Source organism: Leuciscus leuciscus (assembly GCF_965113295.1).
Source record: "Leuciscus leuciscus genome assembly, contig: HAP1_SCAFFOLD_274, whole genome shotgun sequence".
Taxonomy (NCBI): Eukaryota; Metazoa; Chordata; class Actinopteri; order Cypriniformes; family Leuciscidae; genus Leuciscus; species Leuciscus leuciscus.
The window spans coordinates 54914-70273 of NW_028118449.1; the positions used below are offsets into that span (position 1 = coordinate 54914).

The 15360-nt window shown below is 39.1% G+C and overlaps 1 protein-coding gene across 1 annotated transcript in view; it reads right to left on the minus strand.

Annotated features, from left to right (window-relative positions):
- Nucleotides 1–15360, minus strand: part of LOC309491476 (nucleolar protein 9-like) — a 30332-nt gene that overhangs the window by 13051 nt on the left and 1921 nt on the right. Inside the window, exons 3-7 of the mRNA XM_082190534.1 lie at nt 8420–8656; nt 6513–6707; nt 4520–4627; nt 3381–3522; nt 1346–1538 (exon numbers count right to left, since the gene is read on the minus strand). Of these exons, the coding sequence (XP_082046660.1) occupies nt 1346–1538; nt 3381–3522; nt 4520–4627; nt 6513–6707; nt 8420–8656 (875 nt within the window). The remainder of the gene's footprint in view (nt 1–1345; nt 1539–3380; nt 3523–4519; nt 4628–6512; nt 6708–8419; nt 8657–15360) is intronic.

Genomic DNA, 15360 nt, shown 5'->3' on the forward strand with positions numbered 1-15360 from the left:
ACTTTTAAACAGAACCATTCAAAACTAAATAAAAGTAGGCTATAGGCTAATCCGTAAGAAATGCATTTTTCTCCGGCGCGTTCACTACTGCGAAGATCGCGAGTCAGTGTCAACTTCATCTTTGCAGCTGACACAGAAACACTTGTTTATTAATAAACAATTAAAATGTCATAATATATTTTTTTACAGCGTTTAGGTGCCGTTTATATGAACGCGTCACCACTGCATGAGAGAGAGAGAGAGAGAGAGAGAGAGAGAGACACACACACACACACACACACGCGCAAGGTCTCTCCCTCTCTGCCGGGCGCTCGCTACACGGTTTGCATGCGCGCTTTTGCTCGCTCGCTCGTTCTAGATTCGCAGGAGATTTTAACTAATTTCCAGGCATCATAACATTACAAAAGGCAATTGTAATATTTTTTTATTACTATTTTGGTATGATGAACATTCACCCGCCAGTGTGGCGGATAGCCTTTTGAGATTTACTCGCCAAACGGAAAATCTAACCGGAAAATTTACTACCTCGTCAGATGACGTTTACTACTTTTTACTACTTTTTACTGGCCTTAATTTGGCATAATTTAATTTACTACCTTTTACAACCCCGCGGAAACCCTGGATGAATAAATAATTTAAAAAAAAAGAAGCAAATGTTTTAAAAATAGAAATCTTTTGTAACAGCAATATACACTACTGGTCAGTCATTTTTTTTTCTTTCTTTTTTTGAAATAAATCAGTACTTCTATTCAGCAAGGATGTGTTACATTGATAAAAAGTGATAGTAAAGAAGATTTATATTATTAGAAATTATTTTTATTTTTTTGTTGAATAAATGCAGTTCTTTTTAACCTTTTATTCATCAAATATATTAAGCAGCAGAACTGTGTCCAACACTCATAATAAACCAGAATATTAGAATGATTTCTAAAGGATCATGTGATAGACTGGAGTAATGATCCTGAAAATTCAGCTTTGCATCACAGAAATAAATGATAATTTAAAGTATAATAAATTGAAAACCAATTATTTTAAATTGTAATAATATATCACAATATTACATTTTCTTTTCTGTATTTTTGATCAAATAAATGCAGGCTTGATGAGCAGAAGAAACTTCTTTCAAAAACATTAAAAATAGTAATGTGTCCAAACTTCTGGCCTGTACTGTACACCTAGGATGGCTTGAGGGTGAATAAATCATGGGCTAATTTAAATTTTTGGGTGAACTATCCCTTTAAATTGAAAGAAAAAAAAAAAATCTAATTTAAGACTTTTTAAGGATGCTTGGGAACCCTGTAAAGAAGATGCGAAACATCACTAGCACTGGTAAAGAAAGCATCACCAGTTTGAAGGGTGTGGACGCTGCGATCAGGCTCTGGATGGGGAAGTTTGCGATGGGATGAAGAGCCAGAGGCATCAGGTGAGATCTCAGGTGGTTCCTGTAAACGTCTCGCAGCAAAGCTTTCTGGGAGATCTTGAAGATCTTCTGTAGGAGATGACTCCCGGACGGGTCCTTCATGAACACCAGGAGAGGACTGAGGCAGAAACAGAGTTACGAGTCAGTACATCCACACTGCAAACTATTATTTACATGATTTATCATCACAGCATTTTTTCTTTTATCAAATCAGCTTAGATCATTTATGTGGTTCAGATAACATCATATTTTGAGTTTCTGTTGATTAAAGCAATATCCTTCATTGTATCAACTCAATTTTTTTAATTTCGATGAACTTAAAATGTTAAAGCAACCAGATTACTTCCTTTTTAGGTTAAACCAACAATACTTTTTGTACAGTGCATCTATCGCTCGATCAGAGCTCATTTTGACAGCAAATTTTGATTTAGTTTTATTCATAGTCTTTATTTCTTAGGTTTCATTTGTTTTTAATTTCGGTTTAAATTATTTTATTTTTTTCACTTAATAATTTTAGTGCTTCTTCAACATTTCAAATTTTGTGTAGTTTAAGTTTTCCAACTAATATTATAATTGTATTTCTATGGAAGCTTGTTTACGCCACAGAGTGAAAAATAAAAAAGGTAATTGCGACTTTTTAATCTCTCAATTCTGACTTTTTATCTCAGAATTGCATGATATAAAGTCGCAATTGCAGGTTATAAAGTCAGAATTATGAGATATAAACTCGCAATTGCGAGAAATATACTTGAAATTCTGACTTTTTTTCGTAGAATTGCATGTTTATTTCTCGCAATTCTGACTTTATATCTTTATATACAATCAGAATTGCGAGATATAAAGTCAGAATTGTGTGAAATAAAGTCAGAATTGTGTGAAATAAAGTCAGAATTGTGTGAAATAAAGTCAGAATTGCGAGATAAAAAGTCAGAATTGCGAGATATAAAGTCAGAATTGTGTGAAATAAAGTCAGAATTGCGAGATAAAAAGTCAGAATTGCGAGATATAAAGTCAGAATTGTGTGAAATAAAGTCAGAATTGCGAGATAAAAAGTCGCAATTATCTTTTAAAATGTTTTATTCTGTGGCGGAAACAAGCTTCCATATATTTCAGCTTTATTTCATGAACAGAAAAGTTTTTTAATAGTTATGCTTTTAGTAAACGATAATAACCCTGGACTGGAGAGTTATTTTTAGTCACACTTGTTTTAGTTTTAAGCGACAAAATACAATAAGATTTTAGTTGACTAAATCTACAGTAGTTTTAGTCTAATAATGGGTTTAGTCAAATTGTAATGCATTCATTTAGAATTTCTCTAAAATTTCCAAACCCATTTTATACTCCCGGAGAAAAAAATAAATATTAAGCAGTTAATATGAATGATTTTAAAGTTTGAACATGCAATACAGACACAGATTGACTGTTGTGACTGAATTAAAAGAATTAAAATCACTTTTCCTAAAGTAGAACACAATCTTCTTTTCAATTAATGATATATGCATTCTTTAAAACAACTTGAATACATCATTCATAATTTATTTGTATAAATTAAATATAATTAATCCTTATTAAAGCTATTAAAGAGCAGTGAATGCTTTTCTCTTTTTCTTTTGTTGTTTGATTAATATTAAGGGTTTATTACCCATTAGGTTTATTGAGCACTGTCACTTTAAGAGCGAATGCGCGGATCCAATGCACTGATGCACGTGTGTTTACGATCAGCTCTGACTGGATCTCTTCCCAAATCATCCCTACCTAACATCTTCGTCTAGCTTTTATTCGTTGACGAAAATGTAAATAGATTTTCATCAGAGTTTTTGTCATTTAAAACAGTTTTTTATTTAGTTACAGTCTCGTTTTCATCTATAAAAATATATATTTTCGTCATTATTTTCGCCAACGACATTTTTTTATAGACGAAAACGAGCGTATTTACACAGCGCTCGATGATCTTCCTCACCTGACTCCAGGAGCCGAGCTGAGTGACGTCAGGTATCCCATGATGCTCTTGTTGAGCTTATTGCACAGTTTGGGTCTCTTCCGGTGACACACCGTCAGCAGAGTCTGAAGAGCAGCGCAGGCCGTCAGATTCGACACGAAGACTGTGAAGAAACGCAACATCAGAGTTTGATTTGTTAAAAAAACACAGTTGAACATCACCGAACTTTTAATGTAGAAATTTAGAGAATATAGAAATATAGTGCAGGGTTATTACAGTTAATTAAAACCATAAAAAACATTTGTTACTTGAAATAAAATAAACATTAACTGAAATAAAATGTAATTATATATATATATTTGAGCTAGTTGCCTTTAGTTTAACTTGATGCATTAACTAGAATTACAACTTTTACAAGTATTTCTGTTGATTGAAATAAAGCTGAAATAAAATATAGTATAAATATTAGATAAAAAAACTCAAAGAAAATTTGAAATCTTTCCTTGGCACTAGAGATCTACCGATAATCTGTTTTACCGATATTTTCCTGATATTTAAGCATTTTCCCATAATCGGGTATCGGTTTTGCAATATCGGTTTCATATCGGTAAATATAATTTGCCATAAAACAGAAATAAAATAAATAAATATCGGTTCTGTATATCGGTTATCGGGCACGTAAACATGCAAATAATTGGTATCGGTAATAAAAAAATAATATCGGTTTATCTCTAGTGGGCAATAAAAGATGAAGCACTAAAATTATTAACTGAAAAGGAAAACTAAAACTAAACCTAAATAGCAAAATTTTAATAAATAAAAAAGACAAAAGCACATAACAAAAGTACTAAAAATTGAACTAAAATTCAAAATACTAATAAAACTAAAATAAAAACACAGACTTGATATACTAAAAATCCCCAAAACTGAAATAAAAATTAATTTAAAAAAATGTAAAAAAAAATTTTTATAAAAAAAAAATTTAAAAAAATATTATAGCAATTATAGTGCAGGGTTATTACAGTTAACTAAAACCATAAAAAAAAGTGTTACTTATAAAATAAAATAAAACGTTAACTGAAATAAAATTTAAATTATATAATATTTCAGCCAGTTGCCACAAGATTTACTTGAAAACTCTGATAAGAAAATGTCATCACCGTTGATGTTTTCCATCAGGCGGTCGGCCAGATGCTTCAGCTCCCACCAGAACGATGTGGGAATCTCAAAGTCCACCAGCTCAACTTCACATCTTTTGTCCTTCTTGGCTGAAAACACATTAAACAGAATATAAATGATCAGATGCTCTCAATAAAGAAGACGGAGACAGAAACCAGAACCGTAAGAAACGAGTCCGGTTTAAACACGGGTAAAGTCAAACACACCACATGTTTCGGCCGTGAAAGCATGGTAGTGGGCTTGTGTTCTGCGACATGTTTCTACGGTGGCCCTGAACGGACAAACGCGTTTCGTCACTATGTTGTTCTTCGTGTAAAGAAGCTTCAGCTAAAGTCAGAGAATAAAACACTGACACAATGATGAACAAGTGACAATAATATTCACAATAACATCGTTTTACTGAATAATCAAGTAAACCTAATTTCTTAAAGGACAAGTTCGGTATTTTACACTTAAAGCCCTGTTTACAGATCGTATCTGATGAAATAGAACGGTTAAGATTAAAATTTGGACACATGCTGCTGTCCCGAGAATTTTAGGTTTATTTCGCTTCCCCCCCCCACCCCCACAATGGTTGTCTATATGCACTTGAAGATTCCGTCCTAAAAACACATTAAACTTTCGTTTACAAAGACGTGAAACTCACCGAGTGGTCAGGGGTGTTCACTGATATGTTCACTCAAAAATCGCTGAAAAAGATGCATTCCAACAGGTTTTATCGTAGTTTTTGTCCAACTCCATTGACTTAATAGGACGTGCTGTGAGACCGCAGCACCTTTACGGTATTACTCCGCCGCTTCTTCTTCTGCTTCTTCTGTGTATTCAATGAAATGCCCGTGGTTTGCTTGCAATTGGCAAAGGTGCATTATCGCCACCAACTGGGCTGGAGAGTCTATTATTCAAGCTCTCAACGGAAGAATCACGGGTGTGACGCGTTTGGCAAAATAGGTCCACAAAAGCAAAATAAACCTAAAATTCTCGGGACAGGAGCATGTGTCCAAATTTTAATCTTAACCGTTCTATTTCATCAGATACGATCTGTAAACAGGGCTTTAAGTGTAAAATACCGAACTTGTCCTTTAATTGATCTTTGTAAAGAAACCTCATTGTTTAACTGGCTCCTCTCTGCTGTCTCAGACGACGACATCACTTCCTGTCGGCCACCGTAAAGGCCAATTTATACTTCTGCGTCGGGTGCGCGTAGAAGGTACGGCGTAGCATACGCATTGAGGTGTACCATACGTCGTACCCTTCGCCGTACCCTGACGCACACCCTCAAAAATGTCGCGGCGACGCGGACCGCAAGATCTGTGATTGGTCGGCTGGATAGCATCGCGTTTCCTCCTACGCATTTCCGGAATGATCTTCTGCACTCTGCACCGCCCGCCCGCCATTTTTAAATTCCGAAGATCAGTGAAGAGCCATGGAAATAGACCAAGTGACCGAGAGATTGCTTGAAGAAGTGCGGAAATACAGCCATCTGTATGACTCCTTCAGTCGCCATTGCTTGTAGAAACCTAAACTCAAAACAGCCGCGAGGAATGTAAACACAGTGGAACTGGAACATTAAAACCCACCCGCGCCAACTAGCGTTTCGGCGGTGTAACTGCAGAGCAACACAGACATTCGCAGAAGTATAAATGCTCACGACGGCGTCGCCTACGTGCGTAGCCTAGGACGTACACTACGGCGTACACTCGACGCAGAAGTATAAATTGGCCTTAACTTCTGTTGGGTGCAGTTCACAAACTCACCACTAGATGTGCTAAAACTTACACACTGCACCTTTAATGTACAAATTATACAAAATGAAAAAACTTCAAACAAACGTATGAAGTGGTCATAAATCTCCATATCTCCCGACATAATGTATTCAGTCCATTTCCACATCCTTTATGACGCATAAAGGCCTGAGAACGCAAACCCTGAAACAGGAGCAAGCGTTATGATGATGATGATGATGATGTTTCTGACCTTTCTGAGCACCAGCTGGTTCTCGGGTCAAGCATCCGCTGAGCACCTGCATGAGTGTCCGGAGCAGATGCGATCCGTACGGATCCTGAGCGAACGCCAGCAGATTCTCCCGGACCACTGCACTCACACGCTGCACCTGAGCCTCCAACATCCCACAATGCTCCTCTTCAGCCCCTGTGACATCAGACGATTCCTCTGTAGAGGAACATGAGATGAGGAGACACTGTCAACACAGTTCTCCTGCTTCAGTGCAGATTCACAAACTCAAACTCTTTTGGTTTCTCTGCCCAATATTTAAAACTAAAATAAAAATGAAAATGAAGATACTCGGTATCGGCAAATACAAAAAAAAAAAAAAAAAAAAAAAATCGGTATCAGGCTCGTATCTACTTTTTCTTTATATTCATCAAATTTATTTAATTTTTTTATCTAATTGAATCTGTTAAATAGATGAATAAATAACTAATAACTTTTACAATTTTAACTTATTTACTTGGTTATTTTAATGTTATCTGTTTATTTAAATCAAATGTTTGATTTGTACATTTTAATCTACTTTTTATTTATATATGTATTTATAATTTTTTTGCTAAGCAAACTAATTTGATTCATATTCATTTGGTCTCTCGGCACAATATATATATATAAAAAAAAAAAATTTAAATGCAATGAAAATACTTGGTATTGGCAAGTAAAAAAAAATAAAAACAGACCGGTATCAGGATCGTACTGAAGAAAGTGGTATCAGTGCATCCCTAGAAATATATATATAAAAAAATAAAAAAAAGTATATATATATTAGGGCTGGGGGAATTAGCGCATTAATCTTTGCGATTAATTTGAGATGTTTAACGCATTAAAAATAAAATAACACAATTGACGCAGCACCTTTTTTTGTCTCGTTTTAATGACTTCCTGTTGCGGCTGCTATTGAAAAGGCCGAAAATATGCTGTCCCGCCCCTCCGTCTTCAGCGATCAGGCTTCATTCTCGCGCAGCTTGTTTAGTAACTTCATGAGCGGGTCTTTTCCGCTCCATGTGTGCGCCGTGGTCTCCGCTCCGTGTGTGTGTCGCGGTCTCCGTTCCGTGTGTGTGTGTGTGTGTGGGTGTGTGTGTGTGTGTGTGTGTGTGTGTGTGTGTGTGTGTGTGTGTGTGTGTGTGTGTGTGTGTGTGTGTGTGTGTGTGTGTGTGTGTGTGTGTGTGTGTGTCGGCGCGCTCTCTGCTCAATGTTCCGCTCTGTGTTTGCGCTGCGTGTTCTGCTCTGTCGTTAACGGCCCAAACGCTCCAATCATGTACCGATCACGCACTGGAAAAGCAAAGTCCGCTCAAATAAGGTGAAATGTCTCAGTAGTAGACTTCTGTTTGCTGAGCTGGTATAGCCATGCTGGGCAACAGTGGTAAAATGACCTGCTCTGATCACATGCTCTGGTAATAATAGTAATAGTCTGGTATGACTGTATATATATTAGTCAAAAAATAAATCTGTTAAGGTCTGAGTATGTTGCATAGAACTGAATGAAGAGTAATATATTGATGTTTAATATTTGAATATTGGGCTATTTCCTGTCCAATTTGTGTGGACATTCTTCTTTTTTTTCCCCTTTTTTTGTGTGTTGTTTAATTTAATTAGTGATTTTACGTTTAAATATTGATGATTACAAGTTTGGGGGAAATGCGATTAATTGCGATTAATCACAGCAAATTGTGCGATTAATTAGTTAAATTTTTTTTATCGATTCCCAGCCCTAATATATATATATCAAAGCGTGTGTTTGAGACTGTCTTTGGTTCACTGCAGTTTTAAGGAGAAAATACTCAGCAATGCTGTCGACTTATGAATTTAAAGCATATTAAAAACACCACATAGACACATAAACAACATTAAAATCTGGATTTCTGTGGCCTCACCTGTCCACCTGTGCGCCTGTCTCACTGCGCTCTCCATCACATGACCTCCACACTGGTCACACGCCACGGCTGTGAACTCTGACCCCGTCTCTCCTCCCAGTTCCTCCAGCACTTCTGCGACCTGAGCCGGACTGGCCAGCGCCAGCAAACCCTCCAGAACCAGACTCCCCGTCATATCCGTCGCCACCAGAAGCGCTTTCCCCTTCACCTCCGACAGCACGTTCTCCACAAACACACCTGAGCACACAACACACACACACACCTGAGCACAACAACACACACACACCTGAGCACAACAACACACACACACCTGAGCACAACTACACACCTGAACACACCTGAGCACACAACACACACACACACCTGAGCACACAACACACACACACCTGAGCACACAACACACCTGAACACACCTGAGCACAACAACACACACACACACACACACACCTGAGCACAACAACACACACACACCTGAGCACAACAACACACACACACCTGAGCACAACTACACACCTGAACACACCTGAGCACACAACACACACACACACCTGAGCACACAACACACACACACCTGAGCACAACAACACACCTGAACACACCTGAGCACAACAACACACACACACACACCTGAGCACAACAACACACCTGAACACACCTGAGCACAACAACACACATACACCTGAACACACCTGAGCACAACAACACACACACACACCTGAACACACCTGAGCACAACAACACACCTGAGCACACCTGGACACACAACAACACACCTGAGCACACCTGGACACACAACAACACACCTGAGCACACCTGGACACACAACAACACACCTGAACACACCTGAGCACAACAACACACCTGAGCACACCTGGACACACCTGAGCACAACAACACACCTGAACACACCTGGGGCCTGTACCATGAAGGTAGCTGAACAAACTCGGGGTTACAGGATTAGTTTTGAGTTGACAAAACCAAACCGATGCAATCAGGCTTTATTGGTACCATGATGCAGCTCATCAACTTTCTCTGTCAACTCAGGCTTTGAGCCTCAAGCTATGATTACTCCACGCGCGCGTGCACATAAAAGAGTGACGTCGACACTGAACAACCAATCGCGGGTAGTAGAGCGAGAGCGATATATTTTCCCGCGGAGGAGCAAGAGATAATCATTCAGAATTACGATGAATTTAAATATGTATTTCAAGCTCGAAACAATACGGTCTCTGCTGCCAAAGCAAGAGAAGACTGTTGGAGAAAGATTGCAGATTGTTAATGTGTAAGTTAAACAAATACGTTCTACATTTATGTAAAATTATGTATTACATAAATACACATACAATAAGTATGTGTAGCCTATATGTGTAATATAGCCTATAGCCTATTTTTATAATATATAAAAAATGTGCATGTACTAAGAAAGATTATATTATTCATTGTTCATATTATTCAATATTCATTGATTTTTGATGCAACCCCAACTCCAAATGTTCTTGGCAGCAGATAAAGACAAAATATAAAAATATAATTTAAAGTGGTGAGTATTTAAGTCAAGTCAAGTCAAGTTTATTTGTATAGCGCTTTTCACAATACAGATTGCATCAAAGCAGCTTCACAGTATTCAATTTAAATAATACAACAAAGTTTGTTTCAAGAGGAATTTATTGATTGATCAAATTAAATTAAATATCCCCAAAATATCCCCAACTGAGCAAGCCAAAGGCAACAGTGGCAAGGAACCGAAAAACTCCATCAAGTGACCTAATGATGTCCTAAAACTCCATCAGGTGACCTAATGGAGAAAAAAAAACCTTGGGAGAACCCAGGCTCAGTCGGGGGCCAGTTCTCCTCTGGCATTTATGAGCTAGAGGCCGGATTGTAGTTTGAACTGTGGGATTATATGAATGCCTGGCTGAAGAGATGCGACTTTAATCTAGTTTTAAACTGGGAGAGCGAGTCTGAGCAACGAACAGTATCAGGAAGACTATTCCAGAGTTTTGGAGCCAAATGTGAGAATGCTCTCCCTCCTTTGGTGGTTCTGGATATCCTAGGTATGACCAAAAGCCTTGAATTTAGTGATCTTAAAGAGTGCGATGGATTATAGGGTGATAGAAGATCCGTTAAATAGACTGGAGCTAAGCCGTTTAGGGCTTTATAAGTCAGTAGCAATACCTTATAATTAATACGGAACTTTATAGGTAACCAATGCAGTGATGATAAAATCGGTGTTATATGATCATATTTTCTTGATCTAGTAAGAACTCTAGCGGCGGCATTTTGGACTAACTGTAGTTTGTTTATTGAGGATGCAGGACAACCAGCTAATAAAGCATTACAGTAATCCAGTCTCGAGGTCATGAATGCATGAACTAACTTTTCTGCATCAGAAACTGATAGCATATTACGTAGCTTAGCAATGTTTCTAAGGTGGAAAAAGGCTGTTTTTGTAACATATGAAATATGATTTTCAAAAGACAGGTTGCAATCGAGTATAACACCCAGGTCTTTTACTGTAGAGGATAAAGTAACAGGACATCCTATGATGTTAAAGTTGTATTGTGCGAGGTTTTGTGGGCGGTTTTTTGAACCGATAAGTATTACCTCTGTCTTGTCTGGATTTAATAAAAGAAAATTACGCGTCATCCAATCTTTTATATCTTTAACACACTCTGTCAATTTGGAAAATTTAGCGTTTTCATCCGGCCGTGATGAAATATATATTTGAGTGTCATCAGCATAACAATGGAAACTAATTCCATGTTTCCTTATAATATTTCCAAATGGCATCATATATATTGAGAATAACAGAGGGCCTAACACAGATCCCTGCGGCACTCCATAGTTTACTGGAGTTATGATCGATTTTTCTCCATTTAAATAGACAAAATGGTAGCGGTCAGATAGGTATGATTTGAACCAGCTTAGTGCTTGTCCTTGAACACCAGTATAATTTTGTAGTCGATCTAAGAGTAATGTATGATCTATAGTATCGAACGCAGCACTAAGATCAAGTAAAACTAGTATTGAGATACAGCCTTGGTCAGAAGCTAAAAGTAAATCATTTGTGATTTTAACGAGCGCAGTTTCAGTGCTATGATGCGGTCTGAATCCAGACTGAAACTTTTCATAGATATCATTTTGTTGCAAGAAAGAGCCCAGTTGAGCGGACACCACTTTTTCTAATATTTTAGACATAAATGGATGATTTGAAATGGGTCTATAATTTGCTAGATTATTATGATCTAATTGTGGTTTCTTAATGAGAGGTTTTATAACTGCCAGTTTAAATGTTCTTGGAACATGACCTAAAGATAAAGACGAGTTAATAATATTGAGGAGAGGCTCTTCCACTACAGGTAACACTTCTTTCAGTAGTTTAGTTGGTATAGGATCTAATAAACATGTTGTTGTTTTAGATGAAGTGATAAGTTTATTTAACTCTTTTTGTTCTATAGTTGTAAAGCACTGTAATTGTTCTTGCGGGGTGATAATTGAAGCTGAATTATAAGGCGCGATTGAAGATTGAACGTTTACAATTGTGGTTCTGATGCTTTCTATTTTCTCAGTGAAGAAGTTCATGAAATCATTACTACTGAACTGTAACGGGATATTTTGTTCGGGTGACGTCTGTTTATTTGTTAGTCTAGCCACGGTGTTAAATAAAAACCTAAACTCCTTTAGGAGGCCAAAGGTCATCTCTATCTTCACTCTGGTTTTACTGAGGGCCACATTGACATGGTGCTGTGGCCCTGTCTGAGGGTCATGATAGGGGGTTATTGTGTAGGTTTTTCTATCTCAGTTCAAATTAACAGTGTTTAGTACTGTGCCAAATTTAACTTGCTTTCCTCAAAGCGCTGACACAACACAGACTCACAGAAATTCGTGAGACAAGCACTGGAGTCAGGCCATTTGCCATCCAAACTTGTGATCATACGTTCATGACCACAAGTCGTCTGCAGATGAAATGTTTAGTAGATCATTGTTATATCTGTTAATGTTACTATTAATTTAAAGATTCCTCTCACATATTCACATCATGTCTACCTGAACATTAAGGCTGTGATAGGACTTCCTATTAACATAATCTGCCTCATGTTCCCCTAGAGCAGTGGAGATTGGAGCAATAGACTGCATATTGCAATGACTCTAGGGAATCCTATCATAAGATTAACAGAATAATAAAAAAATATTTAAAATAATTCTTAACATGTATTGTATAGTACATTTGTGAAATTTGCTTTTTCACAAAAAAAAAAAAAGTGTTCATGTGATGTCACCCTATCAATATATCTTAACGGCAATTTTATAAAAGCCCTCTTTTATGGACATGCTCGATAAATGTCCGGGGAACACTATTAATGAAACTATTCATGTACTCCTGCAGAGCGAGGACCACCTTACGAATGGTTCGACAAACCGTGTTTTCCCCTATAGCTTCTGTGCGTCACCCACCGTGCAGGAATGTACCACTTGCAAAAAAAAAAAAACGCAACGCAATATCTGCGGTACAGTAAGTGCATGAATTCGACGTGTTAAATTCTTTATGTGCGGCTCAAGAAGTTCGCAAAGATAAGACATTGCTTCCGCAGAAAATCTGTATCTTTCATACAAATAACTATCAGGAAAGGCAAGGGGATTTTGTCTGGCTAAAAACTCTTTCTCTACGAAGTGCTTGTCAAACAATTTGCGCTGAGATGTCCACCGGATTTGGAAGAAAAGGTGAAGTCATTGTAACAGACACTGGGAATAAGTTACGTCACCTATATGTTTCTTTGCTCTCAGCTGATTGGTCAAACTTCAGTCTGAGATCTTGAATCCAGAACATAACCTGTCCCGGAGCAGGTTAGCCGTGCAGCGTAAGATACCATGGCAACGAACACCGATTCAAGCCAAGCTACTTTCATAGTACCTAAAACCCAGGGTTGGCGGAAACTAAACATAGCTGGCTAGCCACCTAAACCGGCTTCATGGTACAGGCCCCTGAGCACACCTGAACACAGCTGAGCACAACAACACACACACACCTGAACACAGCTGAGCACAACAACACACACACACCTGAACACAGCTGAGCACAACAACACACACACACCTGAACACACCTGAGCACAACAACACACCTGAGCACACCTGGACACACACAACACACCTGAGCACACCTGGACACACAACAACACACCTGAGCACACCTGGACACACAACAACACACCTGAGCACACCTGGACACACAACAACACACCTGGACACACAACAACACACCTGAGCACACCTGGACACACACACAACACACACACACCTGAACACACAACAACTACACACCTGGACACACAACACATCTGAACACACAACACACCTGAACACACAACAACTACACACCTGGACACACAACACACCTGAACACACAACACACCTGAACACACAACACACCTGGACACAACACACCTGGACACAACACACCTGGACACACAAGAACACACCTGGACACAACACACCTGGACACACAAGAACACACCTGGACACACAAGAACACACCTGGACACACAAAAACACACCTGGACACAACACACCTGGACACAACACACCTGGACACACAAAAACACACCTGGACACACAAGAACACACCTGGACACACAAAAACACACCTGGACACAACACACCTGGACACACAACAACACACCTGGACACACAACAACACACCTGGACACACAACAACACACCTGGACACACAAAAACACACCTGGACACAACACACCTGGACACAACACACCTGGACACACAAAAACACACCTGGACACACAAGAACACACCTGGACACACAAAAACACACCTGGACACAACACACCTGGACACACAACAACACACCTGGACACACAACAACACACCTGGACACACAACAACACACCTGGACACACAAAAACACACCTGGACACAACACACCTGGACACACAAGAACACACCTGGACACACAACAACACACCTGGACACACACACCTGGACACACAAGAACACACCTGGACACACAAGAACACACCTGGACACACAAGAACACACCTGGACACACAAGAACACACCTGGACACACAAAAACACTCCTGGACACACAACAACACACCTGGACACACAACAACACACCTGGACACACAAGAACACACCTGGACACACAACAACACACCTGGACACACAAGAACACACCTGGACACACAAGAACACACCTGGACACACAAGAACACACCTGGACACACAAGAACACACCTGGACACACAAAAACACACCTGGACACAACACACCTGGACACACAAAAACACACAAGAACACACCTGGACACACAAAAACACACCTGGACACACAAAAACACACCTGGACACAACACACCTGGACACACAACAACACACCTGGACACACAAAAACACACCTGGACACACAAAAACACACCTGGACACACAACAACACACCTGGACACACAAAAACACACCTGGACACACAAGAACACACCTGGACACACAAAAACACACCTGGACACACAAAAACACACCTGGACACAACACACCTGGACACACAACAACACACCTGGACACACAAAAACACACCTGGACACACAAAAACACACCTGGACACACAACAACACACCTGGACACACAAAAACACACCTGGACACACAAAAACACACCTGGACACACAAAAACACACCTGGACACAACACACCTGGACACAACACACCTGGACACAACACACCTGGACACAACACACCTGGACACACAACAACACACCTGGACACACAACAACACACCTGGACACACACACCTGGACACACAAGAACACACCTGGACACACAAGAACACACCTGGACACACAAAAACACACCTGGACACACAAGAACACACCTGGACACACCTGGACACACAACAACACACCTGGACACACAAGAACACACCTGGACAC